Here is a 24,830-nt window from a genome sequence, read left to right on the forward strand (position 1 = left end):
CGGCGGAGGAGAACTACGTGTCCCGGCAGGCAGCGTGAGGCGGGATCGGTTCGCGCGTAGCTGCCGCCTCCCGGCGCTGACAGGGGGGGTCCGGGGGTGTCTGCGCCCGGGGAAGCCCCGCGGGCCCCCGCCGCCCCTGCCGAGGAAGGGTAGGTAAGAGAGAGCGTTCGCTGCCGTTTCTGGCCAGGTGTTTCCCGTGGTGTTGGGTTTTTTGGGGGTTCCGCCGCAACAGGTTGCCAAAAGCAGATGGCTGGCAACAGCCAGGGATCAAGCCATTCCGGTGGTGGATTTGCTTCAGAAATCTGCAGTGGCAAAAAATTAAGCACACGCGTGTTTTAAGCAACTGCGGAGGCTTGTCGGATACACGCTTCGGCAGAAGCCTTTGATGTAGCCTAAGTAAACACATCAGCAGAAAAGAAAAAACAGTTGATGCAAGCGAAATGCAGCACCTTCAACGCCTGAAACAAAAGGGAGAAAAAAAACCTCCCTGGAATATTCACGTTGGGCAACAGTTCCGCACTCGTTTTATCCAAATTAATCCAGGGGGGTTTTAATCCAAATTATGCTGGGGCTGATGAGCGTGGAGAAGAGGTGGCTCAGGGGGGATCTTATCAATGTATGCAGAAGGGAGGGTACAAAGAGGACAGAGCCAGGCTCTTCTTTGTGGTACCCACTGACAGAACCGGGGGCAATGGGCACAAACTGAAACACAGGAGGTTCCCTCTGAACATCAGGAAACACTTTTTTACTGCGAGGGTGACCAAGCACTGGCACAGGTTGCCCAGGGAGGGTGTGGAGTCACCATCCTTGGAGATACTCAAAAGCCATTTGGTCATGGTCTTGGGCAACCAGCTGTAGGTGGCTCTGCTTGAGCAGGGAGTTGGACCAGATGGCCTGTGGAGGTCCCTGCCCACCTCAACCATTCTGGGATTAAGTGTAATCTGCCACCGAATGGGCTGGTATTGCTGTTTCCCTTGCTTTTCCTGCAGGGAAAAAAGGTGCTTTTCTGATAAAGTTAATTTTCAGCCAAGTCAGTTCCTTGATCCAATTCACATCTTGGCAGAGAAGAGGAGAGGGAAACAAGGGCAAAACGACTCATTTGCAGCTGTCGTATTAAAGCAATCATAAAAGTACAATTTTGACTATACTGAAAGGCAAAAGAATGCTTACAAGTAAATCAGAAACAGGACATTGGGCCTATAGGGTCTTGCATAATTATTTTACGTTTCTCGTGTACACATTTCCCACTCTAAAATCCAAACCTGAAAACTGAAGTTAAATGCAGAACAAGCTACTCACATACCACAGAAAGACACAGAAACTGCTTCTGAGTCCAGGAACAGAGCTTGGGCTGGCTTACCCACACCAACCATCAACAGCTCTTTTATTTGTAAAGAATCTGGTTTCTTCATCTGACGTTCCTTTTGTTTTCTGGCACTGTTTCTCTCAAGCTTGCAAAATAAGTATCATTCTATCATTACCTGTACCTTTCAAGGAAGACCAATCTCTCTTTTCCCATAAAATCCTTTCTACAAGGAGTCTGCATTGCCATTGTTTGGCAGCGTGGACAGGTCTGGACTGCTTCGTGCAGCTGCTTCCTCTAGGCCTTTGGCACCCTCTTGAACAACATATATCTACTGAAATCATCACTGCCTGTAATAAATGTGAGTCTTGATTTCTCTAAGCACTCAAGGCCTCCACCCATCATAACTGATGGTTCAAAGAAAATAATTCTGCCAGTGCCTTTTATGTTTTTTGGGTTTTGTTTTTTGTTGGGGTTTTTTTTTGACATTAGCTACCACTTCAGCTTCCTGTCCCGTTCTGTCGTCACTCATTATGGTCTCCCAGTTTTCCTGTGAATAGGCACGTCATGTATGCTTGCTTTATTTCTATCTAAATTTTGATCTTCGGAAGTTGGATAGATCTCATTTTTCCTATGATAAGTTTGCACTTGCTGGGCGTCTCTGACAATGGCTACATACATCTGAGATCAATAAAGTGAACCAGAATCAGAACTGAAGCTTTGGTGTTAGACTCTGGTATGCCTATATTCCCACACCGAATGCTAAGATTGATTGAAAGTCACAGCACTGCCTTTTATCTTTTAGAAGTTGTTTTTTCCACTGGCTGCAAATGAACTCTGGCTACAGGAAACAGATTGTGAAACTGGCTCCAAGGCCTAAACTTCAGATTTCAGCCCTTTGTTTTATAGATTTTAATGTAGTGCTTTGGTAATGGAGATGATGAAGGTGGCTTTATTTTTTCCAAACCAAATCTCTGCAGTTTTCCGATACCAGGTCAAGCTTCTGTATGTACTGCAAGACATTGTGGAAATCAAGGTCAAAGGCTACCAGTGGGATTAATCAGAGCCTGAAGTTAGGGGAATGTGTTTGTTTGATTTGCGTGTTCACTGGCTGAAGTTTATATGCTTGGTTTTGATCCCTAAAGAATGGATAAGAGAAAGGCAGAATTATGAAGGAAACAATCTGGCAATTCATCCAGAATTACAGCATTTGAGTTTTTGAAATGATAAGCTGAAGAAAAACAAATTTGTGGCTGTTTTAAACCTCAGTATTTCCTTCCTTGATGATTTATCAACTTCCCTCTTTTTTTAACTAGATAAGGACTTCTATAGCCATATGCAAATGATATCAACAGCAGATTTTTTTAAAAAAATACAATATATAGTAGTTGCATTCATGTCCTTTCTAAGATATAAGATCTACATTATATTATATTTACTTTAAAAACTGTTTTCTGGTTTCTGTATGTCACAAAAGAGCACTTTACTGCAGAATACACTTAGTTGATTATTGGAGAACTAGTAATAACACAGTAAAATTTGTGCAACTTAGAAGGAACTGCTTTTTAAATTAGATTCCTTCAACTGCTTTTATTTACACCTGGTTTTGTTGAAGCTTATTTCATTGCAGCTAGTAAATACCTAGGATGGGATCCCTCTCTTCTAAAAGTTCACCTTCCCCTTTTAGATCTGGGTTTTGGCATGTTGCCACAATAAATGGGCACTCCACAGTATATAATGCATTTTTCTCCACAGTAGCCCTCTGAGGAAGCAAAGTTCTATGACTCCTGTTTTGCAGAGAGACACCAGAAAGCCAGAGGCTGCTCTTCTACTGTCTTTGAACCCAGGCCCAAGCTTGGTGTCAAGCCCAGATTCATGTATCATCCCAACAGACTGGCCTCAGTGATCAAGCAAGCTGCAGCATAAGACATGGGAGAAAATGTGGCATTGTTTTACTTCTGAACACGTTTGTACATCTACCATGTGTTCTGGCCTACTGTGGGTTGCGTGTGTACATTTGCACCAAACTCTGCCACCCTGCCTCCTTAGAGGTCATAAATGTGGCAGGGATGGGTAAGTTAGCCACCGGCTTCTTCTTAGGAGATCAAATCTTTCTCACAGAAAGACCATGGAATAGTTTTATGCGGAAGGGTGGGTTGCTTTGAGAAGAGCTGTGCTATGATGTACCAGAACTACAGGCCACTTAAGGTCCCACTGTACAGGCCACTTAAAGTCCTACTGTATTTTGCCAACTATCTGACTATACTCCATTTAACTGTATAAATGTAGCCTGAAAGAGTAGCCCTTGCTAGACCCTGGAAAAGAGTATGGGTAAACTAAAAATTCAAATCTGAAAAACTCCACTGAGCAGCCATCTGAACTCTGGTAGTCTGTTTCTAGTTAGAAATGTCCAGAATTGCCCCAAGCTGGGCATCTTGGCACCTCTCTCCCCTTTGTGCCCACTTGTGGTCTAGGAAGTAGGTAGAGCTGCTCCAAGAGAGGTCCAGGTGAGAGGAACCTCTCCGAGCCCAACAAACCAGGTTCTTCTGTTATATCCACAGCTGGCTTCAGTGCCTGGCCACATCTGGCAGAGTGCTCACCTTCAGTGCCATAACCCAGTGATGAGAGAATCGGCTTTTAGCTAAAAGGGATTTATGTCAACATCTTGTAACTCTCAGGAGAGTGTCCCAGGTGCTCAGATGGACTGCAAAATAGAAGGGAAGCATGCATCACCTCACCTGTTGAAGTTATGTCCCTATTGAAAAGGATGGCAAACGTGTGGCCCTGGTGTCAACTAGAAGCAAGGAGACACAGGGAGCTGTAGGCACTTACTCCTGGTTTCTGGTAGCTATTCCCAAGCCAGTGCTGGTTTTTATCCAGGAACTATTTACTACAAAAATGCATAAATAAAACCCAGGACTCTCTTTCTACGATTAAACTAGGTGAGAGAGACACATTTTTGTTTTACTCTGTCTTTTGCCTCAGCTGCCTTCTCCTTGTCCTAGACTCTTACATGCCTCTCTGAACAGGGTCATAACTTCAAACGAAAAGGTGGTGACTCCCTGTTTCCTTCCTGCTCTTCCTCCTCCCAGTCTAGCGTGATGGTCAGGGATGCGGCATGAATGCACCCCAGGAACTCCCACTTCCCGGCCAATGCTCTAACCACTGGGTAACAGCATAGAGAAGATGGACACTATTTCCTCCAGCTACACTTTAAAAGAAAATGTACATTGCTTATTGGGAATTTTTTATCTGCTGACAGCCCAACAGGCCTTTTAAACACCTTTGGCAGGCTGTCTTTTAACACAGACCTTGGTGTTTTCCAGTAATAATACAAAGAAAAATGCTGTGGCCAGCAGCCACATGAAATGAAGTCACAGACCAGAGAAGCTACAGGGACTCTTTATTCATTGTTTTAAAGAACAGATTTTGGCACTCACCGCCAGAAGAGGACTCCAAATTCTGAGTCCCAAGAGGACAAAGGTGCCAAGCACCAGGGTGGGACTTCACACACATCTATGTTCATAGTTTCCCCACACGCAGCTTTTGTTAGCTCCTCACTGAGCATGCTGCTTGTTTTGGCCGTGTACCTGCACTTCTTTTACATGCAGGGAATGTAAGCCTATCATTACCAAACTCGGGATTCAGCCCTGAGGCTGGAAGGCTCATGTATCCTGGAACATCAGTCCCTTATCAGTCTCATCCCTCCGTGATTTGGTAAGGTCACACAGAATAGCAAGAATTTAAATCAGGTCCTTAGAGATCCACTAAATTACCTTGCAGTCAGAAACTGTGCATCTAGTTATAAGGGAGAAATGTCTGTTAAATAATTTATAATCAATTGAAGTTATTTTTATATATGCAACATTGTGCAGGATTTTGTAGCATCTTACTCAGATTTTTTTCTGCATCTCTGAAGTCATGTAAGTTTCAATATACAGATTACATGAAACAAGTATTCTGTTGCATGGCTTTAAATGTTGTAAGTTTTCCCAGACAGCTCAGGGCAGAAGTAGAGGTAGACCATTTTTGAGTACTCATTGTACCATATGATATACAAACTATTTGGCATTAATACTTAGGATATTGTGCCTGTTCAGGATGCACAATGTGGATGTGTTGGAGTTGCTATGAATAGTCTGAGTCGTGTAAACAGGTGATATTATTTAAAATTATTCTTCAACAAAATAGGTCTCCAAAATAAGATTGAGGAGTTGCTCTGACTCAGATCTGCTTGCAATTTTTCTGCATATTTAAAGACAACTATTGCTGACAAAAGATGACTTTGGGAATAATTTCTTGCCAGGAGTGAAACTTACCTTTTCCTCGTTAGTATTTTTTTTTTGGCTTATTCTTGTTCTTAGGTTGCCTGATGTACAAATGCAGAATGGAGTTCTTGTTTGCTGCCAGGTGCCTAGTTATCAGCAGCACGGGAATATATGAAAAAAAAAATATAGGGGTGGTAGTAGGTAAAAAGAGACAAATCTTATGAATAATTACCTTCTTTGTGTTTCTCTGCTTGTCCATGTCACACTCTTCTAGTTATCTGGCTAAAAATCTACCTCCTACTCCATCTCCATGCTAGGTTAAAGGATGTTGGATGAAGAGACTGACTCTTTCCCTGAGAAAATATTGGTAAAAACAGAAGTTTACTTTGAAAATAAATTCCAAGGCAACTGTTAGGGACACAATCTGTGTGTTTCATCTGCCTAGAGGGCAAGTTGCAACGTTCAGAACCATCTTTCAGTGATCCCATTAAATATTTGAGACATAAAAGGTGAAAATTGTCATGCAGTAAAAGTGTTTACTGTGAATGAGTCAGTACCTGCAATAACTATCCCCTACCTCGTTATATTTCTTCACTATGATTGTCTTTTCAACCCACTCTTATATTTGCCCCACCCTACCCTAGTACGTCTTTTCCTTTTTGCATTTGCCCTTCTAATCTCTAATTATTCTGCCTGTGCAGATACACAGTCTTCTATACTGGAGGCAGTTGCCCTTGAAAACCTTCCCTTTCCACAACAGCAAAGTCTTCCTCTTTTTAATCAAGGGTCAATAGCCAGAGCCAGTAATTTCCTCCTGCCTTCCAATCTATCAGGACAGACGTACTCTGCTCTCTAGAAAGCAGTGAAAGCTGCCTCCAATCTAAGGAGCAAAAGCAGATTTTTGGGGGTGGAGGGAAGTGACCAAGCTAAGCAAACTACGTATGGAAGACAGTGTGATGGCATCATCAGCAAAAAATAACAGTGGGGAGAAAAAGTAATTTTTTATATTCTTCATGTAGAGTACAGAGGAGAGCACCGTCAATTTCAATGTCAAGTCACTGTACTGAGCAAACAGCATCTGTTGGAATTGGATCCTAAGTATGAAGGGAAAAAACTTGATAGTTATTCTCGTGTGGGAAAAAATGGCTCTTTTTACTTTTACTAGGTAAAAACCCCTAACTTTTTATGCTAAAAGAGGGAGCGGGAGAAAAAGACTACCAAAGGGAGAAGAGCAAGTAGGATGATGTAAATACAATGAAAAGAGAGGAGATGAGGGAGAAAAAAACAGCTATAACGTGCGGATGGGTGAAAGAAGATAAGAGGAACAGAACTATGAGGGAAGCAAGGAAGTATATTAGTGACCATTTATAGTATTTGGTTTTGTGTTGTTTATTACAAAAAGGTTATATTTAATTACTTTGGACAGATTAAAGACTTAGAAATGTAATTATTTTGATAACACTATATTCCAAACCAGATGCTTTCATGCTAACATAGCAATTGTTACTAGATAGGAATTTGCAGTCTTGCTCCTCTGAATGCTAAGTTCAGTTATAATCTTCTCATACAGGTTAAAGCAGTTTGCACTAACTTGATTTCCCCATAAAGTATTGAGTATGTTTTTTATCATGCAATTACGAACAAAGGCTGAATTTAAGGAGGAATTGGGTCTGCTGTGCTCATTGAAGAGAAGAGCAAAACACTGGTGACATTATGACCCATGTCTGCTTGATACACTGTCAGGTTAGAACCTTTTCTTAAAAAAAATTGTTGTTAAAAAGATCTCTGTTTTTTCCCCATATGGTTATTTCTTTGCCTTGTTCCCAAAGTACTTGTATAACTCATTCCATTTTCTTTCTTCCTCTTTTTTGTTCTCTCTCTTTTATCTCTAGCAAACAGGAACTAGAGAAGTATCAGTATGAATGCTTAGAAGGTGTGACACAATGAAATAAAAGGCTTAGGAGTGTTTTTTTTTTCATTAAAATACCAGGTTTTATCATACTTCACAGTACATACAGTGTCATGAGAAAACACAGAATGTAATTTATTTTCCTTTTCTTCACAGACTTTCATCCATACTGATTGTATGAAAATTCTGTATAAGACTTGAAATTCAGGAATTAATAGGTTTTGCTACAGCGGTATCAAAGAAGAAACTGGGCACGTAACGTTTATATATCCAGTTCTGAGACTCAGTTTGTATCTCACAGTTTGTACAACAAACTGACTCCCATGGATTTGCCTGTGTCAGTTTTTCAAAAAACTCCCAAGTTCCTTAATTGCTCTACCAAATTTTAGTCATTTGTTCTAAACTCATTTAAAGTGGGACTCAACAGAACTGAAAAACATGTTGAAATGCCTTATTGATTCAGTGAGGTTTCACTTCCTATTAGTTTTGCAGCTGTCACCATTTCATTTCTAACCCACTTAGATTAAAGAAGGCACATGAGTACCAGTTCCTTAGATATGTCCTGAGCAAGGTCGTATGTTTCAGGCTGATTAAAGCGGTTGTGTCAGGATGCTAGAGACTGGGTGTTCCCAAAACAACAATGCAGTTTGCCTACAACATTATTTATTTCTTTTTGTCAGTGGAAGGGCTGTTCTTTGTCTGTCGGGAATAAGGCTGAAAGAGCATTGCAGCACAGCTAGTACAGCTGACCAAGCTTTTCCCCTGGTTCTTGAAGGAAAGTGAAAGGGGAAAAAAATAGACCAATTTGGATTGTGTCATGAAAATGGCCTCTCACATAACCTTTCGCCAGCAAGACTTGGCTCAAATAGACAAGGCGGCAGCCAGCATTCTGGGAGTTTCTTGGTGTAGCCTGTGTTGAGGCAATTCTTTAAAATTTCTCTTATAATATGTCAGAAAAACAGTGAATCATTCCTTGATTCATCTGAGACTTTGTTTTCAGTTAGGAAAAAAACCACTATAAATTGTGCATGCCCAGTAGGTCAGGTCAGAAGATAGGTATCTTTGTACTTCTTTGCGAAAAATCCTTTGATCTGTTTTTTCTTTTTCTTCTTTGAAGGTGTTCTGACAGCACCTCTTTCTTTGGTTCTAAAAGGTTGCCCTCACAGCGATTTGAATGAACCAGGATCTCTGTATGATAGCAAACATTGGAGAACTTAGTGGAAGCATCGCTTACATTATCACATTATTCCCTTAGTTTATATCTTTTGGGAAACTGTTAAGCCAGCATTATTCCCTGAATCTGCTATAGTTCACATGTGGAAGAAGCTTTTCCACATGCTGCTTTACAGTATGGGACATAATTGTGTATGTGGCAAAACATTTTTGGACTTTCAACATCGGAAGCAATTTTTCTGAAACTTTTTTAATGCTGTGGCTAGCAATGGGGGGGGAACAGGATGGAGGAGGGTGAGGAAGTCATAAATGGTGTTTCTGTAATATTTAGGATTTCAGTGTGTTCAGTAACTCCCTATTATTGGCATGCTTACTTGGGCTAGGCAGCAGTAATTAAAATTTCAATTGATTTTTACAGCAGCCCGATCCAGTACTCTAGCACTCAGTGCAGGCCATATTCAGCAAAAATAAGAAGTGTAAAGGTAAATCACATTAGTACTTACATGACCATGATGAAATGGGATATTCTCAGTTTGTCTTAAGGCACCAAACTCCAGCTTGCTGGCTCTCCTCTGAGGCATGAATGTCACATACACAGGTACGGACCTGAGGATGGGATTGCTCCCCAACAGCCTTTGTGCCAACTCGCTCCCAGGCCGCAGGTGACGGTGAGCCAACAGGGAGAAATGCTCCTGCTGAAGGGACCAGCTCTGCTCATCCTCACACCCAAGGGGTGAGCACACAGGCTGCAGCAAGGTAGGAGGTAGGCAGTGTAATTGCATTAGTGCAATGCTGTCACAGAGCTAATTTGCTATGCCTGCCACCATGCACCGTGCACAGGGTTGCAATCATGTCCTCCTGGCTGAGGCTTGGAGACAGCATAGGTGGCTAGGGCAGGCTGACGGTTAACGGCAGGCCCATAGGCAGCACTAAATTGCCCCATGCTTTATGTAGGGTGTGTATGAACCGGCTGCTTTATGTTTTTCTGTGTAAAATAACATGGGGCATCTGACCATCACCACTGCGTGCACCAATGCAGGCTGGGTCAGTTCTGGTTAAAAAACCCAAGGGGCTGGTGGTGACTTCGGATGTGACCTGCACAACACAAGTGCTTCACCCCGCTCCCCGCAGCGGTGCAGGCTGCTGGGGTGGGAGTGGGGCATTTATTCCTTCTTCCTCCCCTCCCCTCTGCCTGTAACCAGGGTATTTTCTCAGCCTCCATTTAATATAATATGCATACTTCTCCCTTGGCTGTTACCCAAACTTGAAGGAGTGCAGTAATTTCCTCAACCAAGGACTTGTCTAAACAACAGTGTTTTGGCTTCTTTAACGAGTGTTGTTCAAGTGCTAAATCCCCCTAAGCCTGGTAGAGTTACATTAGTACAAACATTGCCATTCAGGATGCAATATCTGCTTTAAAGCACTACTCTAGGGCTGTGTACCAGCATCCAGGGTAGCATGGAATTAAAGAGCGGTAGATTAAGCTTGGAATGGTTGTGGGGTGTGTAACCCATTTTCAAAAGAAAACCTGGGATGGTTTTATAGAAACTTAAACACTTGTGGGGGAAAAAGTTGATGGTAGGACAGTTGATGTCCAAACATACGTCAAGGTACTTAATTATTTCCTGATAGATTTCTTGTCCTAGTGGACTGAAAGCAGTCAGGACGTTTGTTCATGTCTTGCTGGTCTAGAGTGACTTGGTCCTTTTCCTGGCCAATGTCCTTGCCTGAGGCCTGCAGTGTTGTAGAGATTACTCCTGTGCAGTGTGGTTATTACAAACTGTATTTACCTGCTAAGATATTAAAGGACAGAGCAGCTCTACTGGAGTAATTATGTTGGCAGAGCCTCCAAGTGCTTTAGCAACCGTTCCCCCAGCCTACTTCACACAGCTTCTGTGTCTGAGGAAGTTGTGGCAAAGCAAGGCACCCGTAACTATGTCCACAGCAGGGGTTCTGCAAACACAGGTGTCTCGGTCCTGCGGTATTGTATTCCCTCACACCCCTTGCTGAGCCTGTGCTCTTAGGAGTAGCTTGGGGAGCTCCCCCCTCCAGCCGCAGGGTGCATATTACCCTCTGTTGGGCTGGCAAAATTGTGGGTTTGCACTTCTCTGGTGCTTTATTCCCTCCCTCTCTTATTCATTATTTGCTTCAGATCACCACCCTCCTTACAACTGTCCACAGCCACATCTCCGTGGAAACGGCAGAACTTGTTTATGTGACAGTAATAAGGAAACTAATTGATGCGTAGCAGCTGCAGGCATGCGAGGGAGCCATGTTGCACCAGAGGACGTCAGAAAAGCAAGTCGCTGCTTATGCTGACTGACGAAAGGTTAGATGGCATGAGCAAAAACCGCCTTCTTCCTCTGGAGTTTCCAAAATTACCTTCCCCTGTTCACAGCAGTGGTAGGAAGCTTGTTGTACATATGTGTATTTTTACGGACCTTGTTAGTCTTTTGTATCACCAACATGTAGAGGTTGAGAAGTGATGGGAAAATTGGTAAGTCTTGCTTATTTCTTGTTTTGTGGAATACTGTGCTGGTGCACTGTGCCATGCCAGGCCCATCTCCTCTCCTGTCTCGGCCCTGACCCTGCCCATGGCCGCAGGACTCTCTCATCCATGTTTTGAGACTCCTGCTGCTTCGTGCCCTTCACTGCCGCTGCCCCTTGCGCTGTCGGAAATGGCCGATACGGCTGTCTGGCCTAGCCGGCTGTTAGAGCCGGTTGGGTATCCCTGCGCAGTGTTTCCCGGTCCTCCAGGAGGGAGCTGTGAGGGCCCATGAACGGCTTGTGTGGCCATAACTGTGGCAGGGTCACCAGGTGGGACCTCTCACCAGAGATGGCGGCGTGCCTGGCTGCCTGCAGCTGCCGACCCAGCACCAAGAGCTTGCGGCCTGGGCTCGGGCAGGACGGCGGTGGGGCCCCACAGGGTACTATCTGGAAAAGGCCTGTGGTGCGGGGGTAGCCTGGGCAGCCCTCATCTTGTGGGTCTGGGGGACTGTGCTGGTGCTGGGGGGGCTGTCCCGAACTGTGGGAGCTGCCCCGGAGGTGTTCGCCCACAAAAGCGGCAGTGTCTGGGAGGCCCCACGTCAAGCAAGCCCTGGCAAAGAGATGTTCATGTCGATGTCTCTGTGATGACAACTTGGAGGAGGAAGGAAGTATTTCTGTGTACCTTTGGTTTAGTGCATATCTTGAAGAGGCGGTGTGGATGGATGATGATTTTTCTATTTTATACGGCCTCTGAAACAGTGCTTGAAGAGCTGTTCTTGGAAACTTTTTCCACTATTGAAAACTTTCTTTGCCACCCACCCACTGTGAATGGCTTTTCCTAGGGTGTGCTTCATCAGCAGGTTCCAGTCTTGGTTTGGGTTTCTTCCTCCTGTTACCAGATACCACCTTTGGGTGACTTTCTTGGGAACCTAGCATCTGTAAATAGCCTTGCCCAAGTGGGAAGCCTGTGCCAGTTGCATGCCCTGTATTTTAAACTCGAGTGATACTGTAATTGTTATGTCACTGAACCTTCAAATAAGCTGTTTTTCTATCAGCTGAAGCTGTATATACTCTTCATTTCTTCCACTGTATCAAGTGAAAAGCTTGCTACTACTTTGGTAGGTAGCTGTGGTGTGATTTAAAATTTGTTTTAACTTCCTAGAAGTTGTATTAGACTAAACCACTTTCTGCAAGTTTCACTGTCCATGTCTTGAGTATCAAGGAAAATCACTATTTGACAGGGTGTAAACTGCCTTCAAATGTGCTTCTGATAAAGAATGTTTAAAGGGTGGGGCAGAAAGGGAGTGAGAAACAAGACTTAATACATATGCTTAATAACGCGGAGAGTGCTGGGGATATTGCATGTTAAATATCCTTCTGTTATCTCAACACTAAATGTGGAGAACTATGTCTTTATTATGTAATAAAGTCATATGTAAAAAGATAGGCATTAGAGCACTAAGGAGGCTGCAAATGAAAACAGGCTGTAAGACTTAGAATGCTTGCTCCGCAGGGAGCACTGAGAGGCAGACACTGAAGTCTGTAAAATAGTAGAAAATGTTGTTGACCCTTGACTTTTAAAAGGACAAAAATTACCATAAGTTATTAGAAAGCACCAAGAAAAATCTTAGAAAATTTTGGGTGGTCAAGAGCTATATTTAGTGTTATAAAAGGCATTATTTTAGAACTGCATTAAAATACAGGATTCATCTGGGGGGGTGTGTGTGGGGGTTAATTATTATTTTTGTGCACATGATTTGGTTTGATATAAACAGAGCCAGGGATAGCCCAGTGACATACTTTGAAAACTGTTACATAGTCCATTAAAGAGCTAATGGCATTAAATAGTTCTCTTTTTACAGGCTGTGGATTCTGAATCAAAGAACAGTTTCACAGGAAGCTTTCTTCAGCCCCCAGATAGGATGCTTCCTGCAGCCTTTGCGTATATAGAATCAAAGAAGTTGGCAGCTGTTGGTGGTGACAGGCCTTCTATCCCCAATAACCAAGGTAAAGCCAAAATATGTCCTTAAAGTAGTCTTTTTAATTGTTCCATGTGAAATCTCTTAAGCAGACTCCCCATTCTGTTCTACTCAGTTCAATGACTTGCTGCGATTATCAGACTGACATTGAGACAGGATGTATGTGTGTCCTGAGGGAGTAGTCTCCCTGAAGTCATATGTCTGGAATGGAAACTGCTGCAAGTCTTCTAACATCCTTATAAACTTTGGCTTTGAAAATTGTTTAACTTAAAATCGTCAGACTTCCTCTCAAAGCAAAGGAGAATGCTTCAAACTCAGCAGAAGCAATTAATGATTTTAAATACAGCAAAAAAAGATCATTAGTGTGGTACACTGACTTGAAATTGGCTTTGCATAGTGCTATTTGACTCCCTCCAGTTTAAAACCACTTCTAAGGTTTTTTTGTGTGGTATGATCACTTGGGAGAACTTCTGAATAATGCAGACTCTCAGGAAAGTTAGCAGCATGAAAGTTAGTCTGTGTGAAATATGGGTCTGCTATGGTCGTCATGTGCCTTAATGGGTGATGATTCTCTGGAGCTCACAGGGCAAAAGCTGGGTGGCTTAGCATATCTGGAGAGCTCAGTGAATCACAAGGATACTGTATTTGGATTTACTGTCATGGGCAACTTTGCAATATTGCACAGACATAGCCTATGTTTGTGCAGGTGATCATTGTTCATGAAGAATCTGTGACTTCTGAGTAATCTTTAGTCATACAGAGTTTGGGCTTTTTGGATTAAAATGTTCAGCTTAATGTTATGCAGCGAAGTGTTTAAGTAAGGAAATGTTTGGCATGCAAATAGAAAGACTGAAGAAGTGGTCCCACTTCTTCTTTCTGGTCTCTGGTATCTGCTTTTTCCTTCTTTGGGGTCCCCCCCCCCATTTTATTCTAATGGGGCTATGATAAGCTGATGAGAGTTGTTATGGAGCCAGCAATATTTGCTAGGTATTCCTTTACTGAGAGAATTTACTATAGGGAAACTATTAAGGCTTATAAAATGTCAGAAAAGAAGCTTAACTTGTTACAGAACATGTCTTAAACTTCCACAGTGTGTATACTTTTTTAAGAGTTAATAAACTTTTCCTTGTAGCTGAAATTGCAACTTTTATTTTTGGCATAATTTTGACACATACTGATCTGAGGCTAAAAGCAAAATCCTGCAGACTTGTTTCTGTGGTTTAAAGAATCATCAAATACAAGAAACTAGACATTGAATCATTACCTTTTGAAACAATGAAGTTTTTAAAATGCATCCTCTCCTAAAATGTCCCTTTGTATCTGATTTCCCCCCTGTCCTGAGTCTGGTTTGGTTTTTTTTTTCAATCTGTCCACACCAGTTGCATTACACCAAAACTTGTGACCTAACTTGGATACTTGGATTCCCTGCTTCTGTGTAAACAGAAGTCCCAGGGTTTCTTATACTCAGTTTGCCACAATTTCTTTGTGCTTGCTACCATTTGGAGTGAAAATAGTTTTGCTCATACGACCCATGCTTTATACCTCAGTTATGCAGTAAACATGACCATTTTCTCCCAGATATATACTGCTGGGGAATATAATTAATTTTAGGAGTGATCCTAGGAAGAAAATTTAGGTAGTATTTTGCTGTTTGAAGTGTTTTGTAAATATAATAATAATGATAATAGGAACTGTTACTCAAGGTGTAACTGTTGCATTGTTTGCTAGCTGTGGTGGCAGCCCTGAAAACTCTTCAAGAAAAGATCCGCCGTCTAGAGTTGGAGAAGTCACAGGCTGAAGATAATCTGTGCAGCCTCTCCACAGCAGCTGGTCAGTATAACAAGGTTTTAGAGCATGAATCCTACAAAAAGGACATAGCACATCAAGAACTGATGCAACAGAGGAAAGGTATTTCTCTTGAGTGATAAGGTGTAGCCACAGCAACTCCAAGACTGCATAATCTAGGGAGTGTTTGTTTATTTTGACAAACTGCTAATTAATGCGCCCCCCTTTTCTTTTTTTCTTCAGAATTGGGGAGGGGCAGGAGCCTGATAATTGTGAATCAGGTTGAGATCTTGTTTTTACTTATACTAACCAAGTATTGCATAACTCATAAAGCTATTTTAAAGAATAAGCAGATTTCAGGTGGTATGTTTAACTCCTACAATAAGCAAACAGCTGCTTACATGTATTAACACTGCTAACTTGAGAAAAGTAAAGAGAAGGGAAGAAACCAGATTCTGCTTAGATATCTGCTGATATAAATCAAAGTAACTGCAGTGCTCACACCTTTGGAATTCATATGAGGGACTAGCTCTGGAAAAACATCTTGATTCTCATGTCTTACATACAAAATGTATTTTAACCACATGACTTGTTCAGACTAACAAAATTTTCTTGCATGTTTCAATTCTCAATGAGAATTCCTCAAAGAGATGACAGACTGGCTAAATGTGTAGCTCCCATTGCTGTACTGAATGTCTTTTGTTTCTCTCTGTAGATGCAAGCCTGCAGTTAAATGCAGCACAATCTCGCTGCTCCCTGCTGGAGAAACAGCTGGATTACATGAGGAAAATGGTTTCAAGTGCAGAACTGGAGAAGAAAATGGGTTTAGAACAACAGGTGAAGCCTTTTAGCATACTAACAAAGTAGTGATATAGTTAAAAAGTATAGAAATGTGTAAGATCAGAACTTTATTATGGCCATCATTCTTCCTCAGCTCTTCTCAGGGTGGTAGCAACGGAAGCAATTTACTGTCTGACTGACTGATGACAACAGTTCAATGAATTGTATGAAAAGACTCCCTAGGTGGAACTCTTAATGAGCAAACCCATGCTAATACTTGCACATTTGGTAGACAAAAAGGCTGCTGGAAACTTAAGTCTGATTTGTCTGCTTGGTATTTTTCATCACTTTGCAATTTAAAAAATATGAAATTTAAACTAGTTAAACACCTTTACTGTAGTGTGTTTGGTTTTTTGCTGCCTGAAACAATTTCAGTCAGCTGCCAACTCCTTTCTTGCTTACTTTTTTCCAGGCCCAGTTTCAGAAAGAGGAAGATCGGAACTGCTTAGAGCTGCATGCAAAACTTGAAAAGCTTGAAATGCTAGAAAGAGAGTGTCTTAAACTTACTGCTGCTCAGAGAATTGCAGAAGTAAGCATGCATGGAATGACAGTCTGAAAGTAATTCGTTCGATATAATTTGTATGGCATACTGTTAACAGTACTAAGTTTTGCAAAAGTTTCCTCTGTTAAAGCTAAGATCATAAAGCATACCTGACTGAATGCCACCTTGGCTTCATTTGCATGAGTTTTTTTTCAGTCTGGGCTTTAAAAATTCCTACAGTCCTGTTTTATCCCAGATTACACTTGCAAGCTACTTTAGACTTCTGATTCAGCATGTCAAACTGAAGGGTAACTAATCATTGTTGCCTTCAAATTCAGGACAAGATCAAACAGTTAGAAGAAAAGCTTCATAAAGAAGAGCATCAGCGTAAGCTAATACAAGACAAAACTGCTCAGGTAGACTGAAAAGGTTTTATTTTATCTTATTTTTTATTACTGAAGAAAGCGGATCTCTCTGTCCAAAATACCCTTTTTTTTAATTACATTTAAACTCCACATGTTTATTACCCAAGAAGAACTCCTGGAATACTACCTAGACCAGTTATAAACTACATAGTAGAAAGCTTGCCAGGTATGTTGCATATCTCAGTCAGGGAAGATTCTACTTGGGTTTGTGTTAATGGTACAGTTCATCACCCTCAAAGCTGCTATAAGCAGTCTGGGTAGATAATTAATTTCTAGAGAATCTGCAACTAAATCAGATAACCTTAACTTATAGTAACTAGAAGACAGTCATATAAGAAAACTTATACCCAAAGAAGGTTGGTTATTCTGTTTGTGTTCCTCTTTTTGTTAAGATCTGCTGAAATCTAATATACTGGGCTATACTTGGAAAAGTCTTTAATCAGTGATACTGTTACATTGTTCAGTAAGTGAGAGCTTGAATAATTCATTATTCTGTGAAGCCATAGTCAGTTTGTTGGGCCACCATCCATCTGAGAGAGGAATATTTGCCAAAGAGAGCAAAATCAAAGAAACCTTTTGTTAAAAGGGCAAAGTAGCTTCAGGTATTCCAAACCTCACTTCACAGAGAAGTAGCAACCATTTTGAAAGAGAGCAGTTGTGGTGGCATTCCCTTGGGGCAGGGTGGGGGGATGCAGAGCTGAAGAATAATATTGAAAGAACCTAGCCATAAACAAAGATGACAGCATAAATTAATTCATCACTGCTGTCAGTTTTTATACCTCATCCAAGGATGATAGGCTTTCATCAGTCCAGGAAGCTTGAAATAACATGCAGATTGTAGCCCAGGTATCTGACCGCCTCCAGAATCCAGCAGAATGACGGAGTTCAAAACTTGCAGGTTTTGGGGTTTCTTGCTTAAACTGCTTGCTGCTGCAGAGCAGAAAGCCTAGTATCTGAAAGCCTTATCTTCTGAGAAACATAGTAAGAATGATTTTCCCAGAGCAGATAGTCTGACCTTAGCAGTATTATAAACATTTGCTCAAGAAAGGACTTAGATGTAGTAAACTGAGTCCTAAACTAGTATTAGTACCATCTTAGTTCACTGCAGGATCGATTTAGGTCGGTTGGATCTGGGCTGGGAAACACAGGGTGTGGGGTGGTTCACTTCCTTTTGATGACAGAAAAGCCAGAATAATCTCACTTTTGTGATGGACCTTCAGTATTGTTTAGCTGGAACAGTTATACATGCCAAAACAAAGTCCTTGTCCAATGTTTGATTGGGAATGTCTATAATCCTGTTTATCATGGGCCTTTATATCAACTTTGAACTACGGAGCAATCCGAGGATTGTCCAGCAGGTTTTACCTCAATGTTACACAGATGGGCTCAGTTCTCTCTGCCCTCAGATTGTAAAATCCAAATGTTCATATTCTTTGGATTTTATGATCACATCCCCAGCATGCAGCAGGATTGGGTCATCTCAGTTGCTGGTTGTCACAGTGGAAAAATACAGCTGCTGCAATTGCGTATGAAAATGAGGACTTCTAAGACAGAGCTACAAGATCTGCCTGATACCCTGCCATCCTAGTAATCTATTCAGTTTTTAACTGTAGCTTATGCCTTCCAAGCAGGACAGTTAATAGTGCCCTTAATTGGTTCTTATCCATGCATGAAAGAGGGAATTAATTAGACCATGTGATTTCATACTTCTAATATTACATTAAATGGTTGTTTTCGTTTTTGCTTATTCCTACAGCTTCAGACAGGATTTGAGATAAACAGAATTTTGATGTCTTCAGTAACATCTCAAAATGAACCTAAAAAAGAAAATGGGAAGAAGAAAAAAACTAAGAAGGTAACATGAAAGTTTTTATTAGCATACTGTTGTTGATAGCATCTGACTCGCACAGAGATAGGAATTTGTGAAAAACAGTGATGTAAGAGGCACTTGATTTGTGTGCTGTACTTTACTCCATTTCCAAAGTGAAGAACAGTGCTGAATACCTCTTTTTTTTTCCTTTGGTAATTAAAACTGGGCTAGGGCTGGTAGCACTTCACTGGAAAACTTTCCCTTGCCAGCATGACAATAACCTCTGTTACAGTCTTACTGCCACCCCCCATGTCCTATCTTAGCTGCCTTTCAGTTTATCTGTCAAAATTTGTTTCCAAAGCAATTTTAACTAAGTATGTTATGATGGTGTGTTTTGGGGGGGATTGCTGAAATCAAGAGAATTCATTTTGCAACACATGTTACAGGTCAGTCAAAATTTTGCAACTGTGGTTTTGCAAACTTAAGCAAGCAATGTTCAATTTTTTTAATGTCAACCTATTTGTCAAACTGTCTGCTAAACGCATCTAGAATAAAATTTACTTGACTCAGCTGTTGGAAAAGTCCTTCCACATAGAGGAGGGAAATTATTTTTTTCAAACCACAAGGAAACTGAGATGATGCATTTCACTGCTTGTTCATTTGAATTTTACTTACTAAAAAAAAAAAGTTTAAGATTGTGGTATTGGGTCAATAGATTGAAATTTCTTGTCTTACTTTTTCTGTCTATCTTACGGCAGAGAAATCCTACAATGAAGAAAATGCACCTTTCACAGTTACATGTAAAAGCTGGTGAACTACCTTTTGTGGCTGGGAAGGTGAGTGAAACCAAATGTTCTCACTAAATTGGCATCTACAGTTTGAATGAATCTCTTTACTGTAATTGTTAATCACTTCTGTAAACCACTTAATAATTCTGCTTTAAGTCTGTCAGTTCCAGCCATTCTGTTAGTGCGAACGTACAAAGTGTGTTGCATATTATGAAGCATCACAATCCACGTATCTCATCACAAAGCCAAGGAGGAGCTACATCTGGGATTTCACAACGCAATGCATTTTCAAAATCTGTATCCTCTTGTTCCACATCACCTACTGCCACCAGAAGTCTTTTGGACCTTCTGTTGGCCATACAAGATGAGCTGGGCCAAATGAGCTTGTGAGTACTCATCCTTGGTGTTATGAGTAAAAGTGACTTCAGTGGTAGCCCTGTGAAGCTACAGGTGTGCTATAGTTGAACCTAGCCTGTTTTAAGTGTAGACTACTTGTTGACAGAATGGCCTGAGCAGGCCTGACTGGTAGGATTTTTCTCATTCAAAAAATTCTTTCTATCCTGGTGTTTAACTGGTCTTGTAAGCAAGCAACATACTCTTCAGCTGGGTTTTTCTGCTTCCACATCCTCCTCTTAACCAAGCTGCCACTGAAGTAACAGCTGTAGCGAATGAAAAATCTTTCAGGCCTGTGGTTTTTAGAAATTTCAAACATACTCTGAGATCTAGAGAGTAGACCAAAAATGTTCTGGAGAAGGCTGCAAAGGTGGTGTTAATGTTGAGTAGGCCTGCAGCATGCCGTCAGTCTGGGTGGTAGAATAGGTTAGTACAACTGTGGCAGGAATCGTCCTGTCACAACATCTAGCCTATTCCTTTGTACTTTCTGCGTTCCCTCCATACATGCATACCTGATGGGTCTTTGTGCTGAGACAGTTTGGCATTCATACCCTTTCCTTGTTGATAGCAGGAGAACTTGCCAGTCCTGTAAGGGGGTTGTGAAAGACGGACAGTCTCCTGGCAGAAAATGGACAGGGTGTGGAAGAAGCTAACACATTAGATGGGAGTGTATGTATCTTTCTAGCCATGCAAGTAAATGTGGATTACAACTTGCTGTGTTCTTAGGCATCTTCCCATTAATGCAAGCTTGTAGGATTGTGGGCCAAAGCTGTGTAGCTGGTCATAGTAGACATGTTGACATGATGAGCTGTGGTTTGAGCAGAGGAGGATGTGTTGGTTAAACCAGTTAGGATGTTAACACTGATTTGAAATCCTTCATGTGGCAAAATTTAAAATGGCAACCAACCTCTCCTTTGAAAAGCAATGTTTGGCTTACTCCTGGCAATTCAAGGACAAGTTGGTTTTTTTTAATAGCAACAACCACTTGCTTCAATTAAACTGTCAAGGAGTAGCAGCTACTGAGAAGTCAGAAAAGAAGCCATAACCATTGTAAAGAGAGTATTTATCTAAGAGAGGGTCTCTGGTTTTGACTAGTTCAGATATCTAGGTATAAAGCAGATATACACAATTTTTTTTTTAATTAAGCTGGTTAATTAAGCTGGTTAATTTAATTAACCAGCCCACCTCGCTGCAAATCTTTCTGAGTAGAACATTTTAATTTGAATAACCTGTCAAAAACTATAACTTAAATGTACTAGTTTAAACAATACTTCTCTGTATTACGCTAAGCTTTCAAAGTTTGCACTAAATGGGGCAGGAAGTGAAAATACAATACTGCATAGCTGCTGTTCGCTTTCCAAATTCTTATTTTGCACACTATTACACATGTAATTGTTATGACCATGGCAAGAGGGAGGAATAAGATGCACATCAGCTACAAATATGGAATGAGAAAATCAGACCCACTGGAAAAACCTTTTCTTTTCTAGTGTGAATATATTCCAGATTGATGTGTATTGTGTGCGAGGGTAAATAATGGTGAATTGCTGTACTCTGGACAAAATGGCTAGCAACTCCTGCAATAGACTGAAAGTATTGGAAGAAATCCCAGAGATTGTATCACGAATACTTAGTGTGCCATTCTTGTCTTTAATAGTGACTATCAAGAACTTCTGAAGCAGATACAGGAGGCTCAAGACTCCAAAGTTCGTGAAGACCTAGAACACAAGCTGGCTTGCCTTGTAAAACAAATGGAGATTAAAGAAGAACAAATATCCAAGCTGAAAAAGCATCAGGCTACTGTAAGAATAAAATGTAAACTCTCTAGCTAGATGAAAATTTTCAACACTAGTTGAAAGGCTGCCACAACTCTGCCTCCTGTTGTCATTAACTAGAATGTCACTGGAATGCTTAAGCCAGGATGCTCCAGTAGGGGTGATTATAATTAGGCTGCCAGCTCCGTGTTGTTGTACCTCCAATTACTTCTTTTGATCAAGAAAAAGTGCTTACAGCTGGCAGCTAGGTATCTATGCTAGTGGGAAAACTTCCTGCCCTATGGAAGTTCTGCAATACAGAGCTGGGTTGCTCAGTCTGTCACTTCTGCTCACTGCGTTAAGTCAAACTGTTGAGATTTCTTTCCTTTGTGTCCTGTCCCTCTGGGGAATGAGAAAATAGAAGCTATAATTCCTGTACAGACTAGATTAAGTGTCTTTTATATTACTGAAATTTTGAAGCATTTTATTAACCAAATAATCTGTTGACCACAGCTCCTCTAAAATCATAGCCAGACAAGCCTTTCAGTTTTGTTTAACCCCTAACCTGTAAGCATTCTGTCAGTGTCTGTTTTAGAGCTGTAGATAACAGCTCTTCATACATGCCCGTATAAAAAAACTCTTCTGTTGATGAACAGCTTAACCCTTTTGTAGCAACTTGTCCACGTAATTGCAAACACAAAGGTGTTTATGTCAAAGCAGAACTGTCAGAGTTGCATGTTAGCAATATAAACCAAGGACATTGACTGTTGAGTCCTTAGTGCCTCTCTTGGCGATGTCGACTGTTTTTTTGATAAATCTCTTACATTCTTGAGGAGCCAACAATTACAATGCTATTCCTTGCCTCAGAATCTTGCTGACTTCATCCTCCAGGAACCTTAGACAATGGACAACAACTGCACCTTTGTTTCTTCCTTTTGCATATCTTTGTGACTACAGTCTGCCTTCATTTTGGGATGAGGAGAAGAGGAATAGCACATACAATGTGGTGCAATGTTGTTGTCATCCTTGCCTTTTATCAGGGTGCAGATCTGCTGGCAAGTAATCTGTGCTCTGGTACAGTTTATCAGAGCACACGTCTTAGGGTCATGATGTCAGTAGCACATTCTTTGTGTTTGTCTGTTTGATTACTGTACATCATGCCCTGGTTATCAATACAGGCCACTCCTGTAACCCTTTGCCTGTATCATTTTTTTCTGGTGCTTTTGCACACAGACATTTCTATTTGTATTTTGTACAGACCAATCTTAATATTTCTAATGCATATTTCTGCTTTTAGAACCTGTCACACTAAAAATGCTGTAGTCATCATTAACTGTTTCACAGTTAATAATATGTTCTAGAATGCAATTGAAGTTAGTTATTTTTAGAAATGGACGTCAAGCCTGAATTGGCATATGGAATGCTTCCAGCCTAATTTTATCTTTGGGAGTGACCTTTTCACGCCAAGTGCAAGTCAAGACTTATTATTTGACATTTAAAAAAACATTCTTTAGTAATCAACCCTATTTATTCTGTTTTCCAATTTCATTATGAGGCTTCAGAGTAAACTGCTTAGATACAGTAACCGATAATAAACAGTATACATTTTGTAGGTTTGTTGGGGTTTTTTTTGCTTAGGGTAGTGCAATCTGAAATGGAAAAAGACCATTGTAAATATAAATTGGTAACAGATGATATTCGTTCTCTCTCAAGCAAACATTTTTACCTTAGGAAGTGGTGGGGTTCAACAACCTATTGAGAGTGGCTGAGGATGGTTTTCTGTAATGGTTTCTGTGTGGGCAAGGTCAGTTTTCTGTAGTGCTTTCTGTTACAGCGAGACAACTGTGTGCAAGATTAGTAGGTTTCAACTTTTTTTTTTTTATGTCCCTTAGACATCTTTAGTTTGGAGTTTGGTAAAGTCCGGTAAGCTCTACAGCTTTAGTTTTCCAAGTATGTAACATTCTAATTAGTAATTTTTCTTCCTAGGTGCAGAAATTAAAGAGGAAAACTCAGAAATTGAACCAAGGGGCAGCTCATATCAAACTAAAGTGTGGTGACCAAAAGGAAGCAAAGGAGATTGCAGTCACTGTAAGGGAAAGTATGTCTAAACCTTGTCCTGGGCAGAAAAGAAGCAGCTCTCTTCAGCTGCTAAAAAATGTGCAGAAACTTCAGTCAGCACTGAAAAAAGATATCATGTGGGAAGAGTAGCTCTGAAGTTTACTGCGTTCGAAGTTTTTGAAGTTGTCTGACAGGTAGTAAACTTTTAATTTCACAAAATATCTTTTAAAAATAAAATAGATATAGCATAGATATAGATACACATTCTAAACTGCCTATTCACTAGTCAGTTTGTTCACCTCAGAATTAACTTTCATGTAGAGTAGCTATAATTCAACTACACTGACTTGTAAAAAAGTGTTTTAATGGATTAATGAAATGCTTACTTGATGAGTTGTCAAATAAAATTTTATACCTTTTTTATACTTAAAATAGTATGCAATCTTTGGTGTCCTGTTCCCCCCACTGCCAAGGAGATACTTAGAGCTTGTTTTTCCAGAATGATTTGGGCTAGTGCTTCTGTTCAAGTAAAAACAGGGGTTTTCCTCTTCTCAAATAACTGAAGATTCAGATCATTGCAACTGAGACAGAAGAAGAGGTATTGTCTCCTATTTATATACATTTTCATTATTATTAATATTATTACTCTATAAGCTTTATTGACAGTCTTAGTATTAGGAACAGCTAGGGACTGGAAGCACAACACATGACTTGGTTAAACCGTGACAACACGAGAGTGTTCTTGATAAGTGCATGGAAGGGGCCACTACCAAAACTTGGGTGCTTGTCTTCTCATCAACAGAACCTGCTTCTACCACAGTATAAAATAATTGAGCTGTCGTAGAGGAGACCTTGAACTGTGCACCAGTACATGTTGTGGAATTTGTGTACTCACACAAATGCAAGATAGGTCTTCATGCTTATGATGAGTCTGCTCTTTTCCGTCCACAGCTATGTACATGTGGTAAAAGATGTAACGGTGACTTTGAATGGATGCTGGCTATTTAGTCAGAATACATTCTTGTTCTGAGGTTACTGACTGATACTGATTTTCTTGGGTGTTTGCATATGTCAGAAAAAAATAGCTTCCACAGGATGTGTCAGTGAAGTTCTGCTGTAGATCTCTGGTATAAAGAAAATGTAGTGGTCTTCTCAAGCCCCTGTGCAGGTGTGAATAAAAATTGGAGGCATGCTCTGTTGTCAAGGGTTTTGAATAAACTCTGGTAACAATGTACGGTCCTAATGGAAAGTTGTGTCTTTGGATCAGTAAGTTTTGCTCTGGCACCCTTCGAGAGAAAGGATTAGGGAAATTTTCAGACAATTAATTTAAGTTTTGAATAAACTGTTACAATCTGTGACAGGAGTTGCATGTGTGAG

General features: G+C 40.9%; 1 protein-coding gene across 4 annotated transcripts; it reads left to right on the forward strand.

The window, feature by feature from the left end:
* CEP57L1 (centrosomal protein 57 like 1) lies at positions 1–24,830 on the forward strand. Of its 4 annotated transcripts, none has more exons than XM_075046752.1 (11): positions 1–153; positions 13,003–13,147; positions 14,848–15,027; positions 15,620–15,741; positions 16,157–16,273; positions 16,564–16,641; positions 18,407–18,504; positions 19,215–19,296; positions 19,405–19,634; positions 21,299–21,443; positions 23,382–24,830. In XM_075046752.1, exons 2-11 carry the CDS (start codon positions 13,063–13,065, stop codon positions 23,601–23,603), a joined length of 1,359 nt encoding a protein of 452 aa, XP_074902853.1. In that variant the 5' UTR covers positions 1–153; positions 13,003–13,062; the 3' UTR covers positions 23,604–24,830. The 4 variants fall into 4 exon arrangements, with proteins under 4 accessions (XP_074902853.1, XP_074902852.1, XP_074902851.1 ...); XM_075046751.1 differs by having other exon boundaries at positions 1–149; XM_075046750.1 differs by lacking the exon at positions 1–153 and adding an exon at positions 11,124–11,150 and having other exon boundaries at positions 18,407–18,505; positions 19,219–19,296.

This window comes from Buteo buteo, chromosome 15, assembly GCF_964188355.1.
Source record: "Buteo buteo chromosome 15, bButBut1.hap1.1, whole genome shotgun sequence".
NCBI classification, from domain to species: domain Eukaryota; kingdom Metazoa; phylum Chordata; class Aves; order Accipitriformes; family Accipitridae; genus Buteo; species Buteo buteo.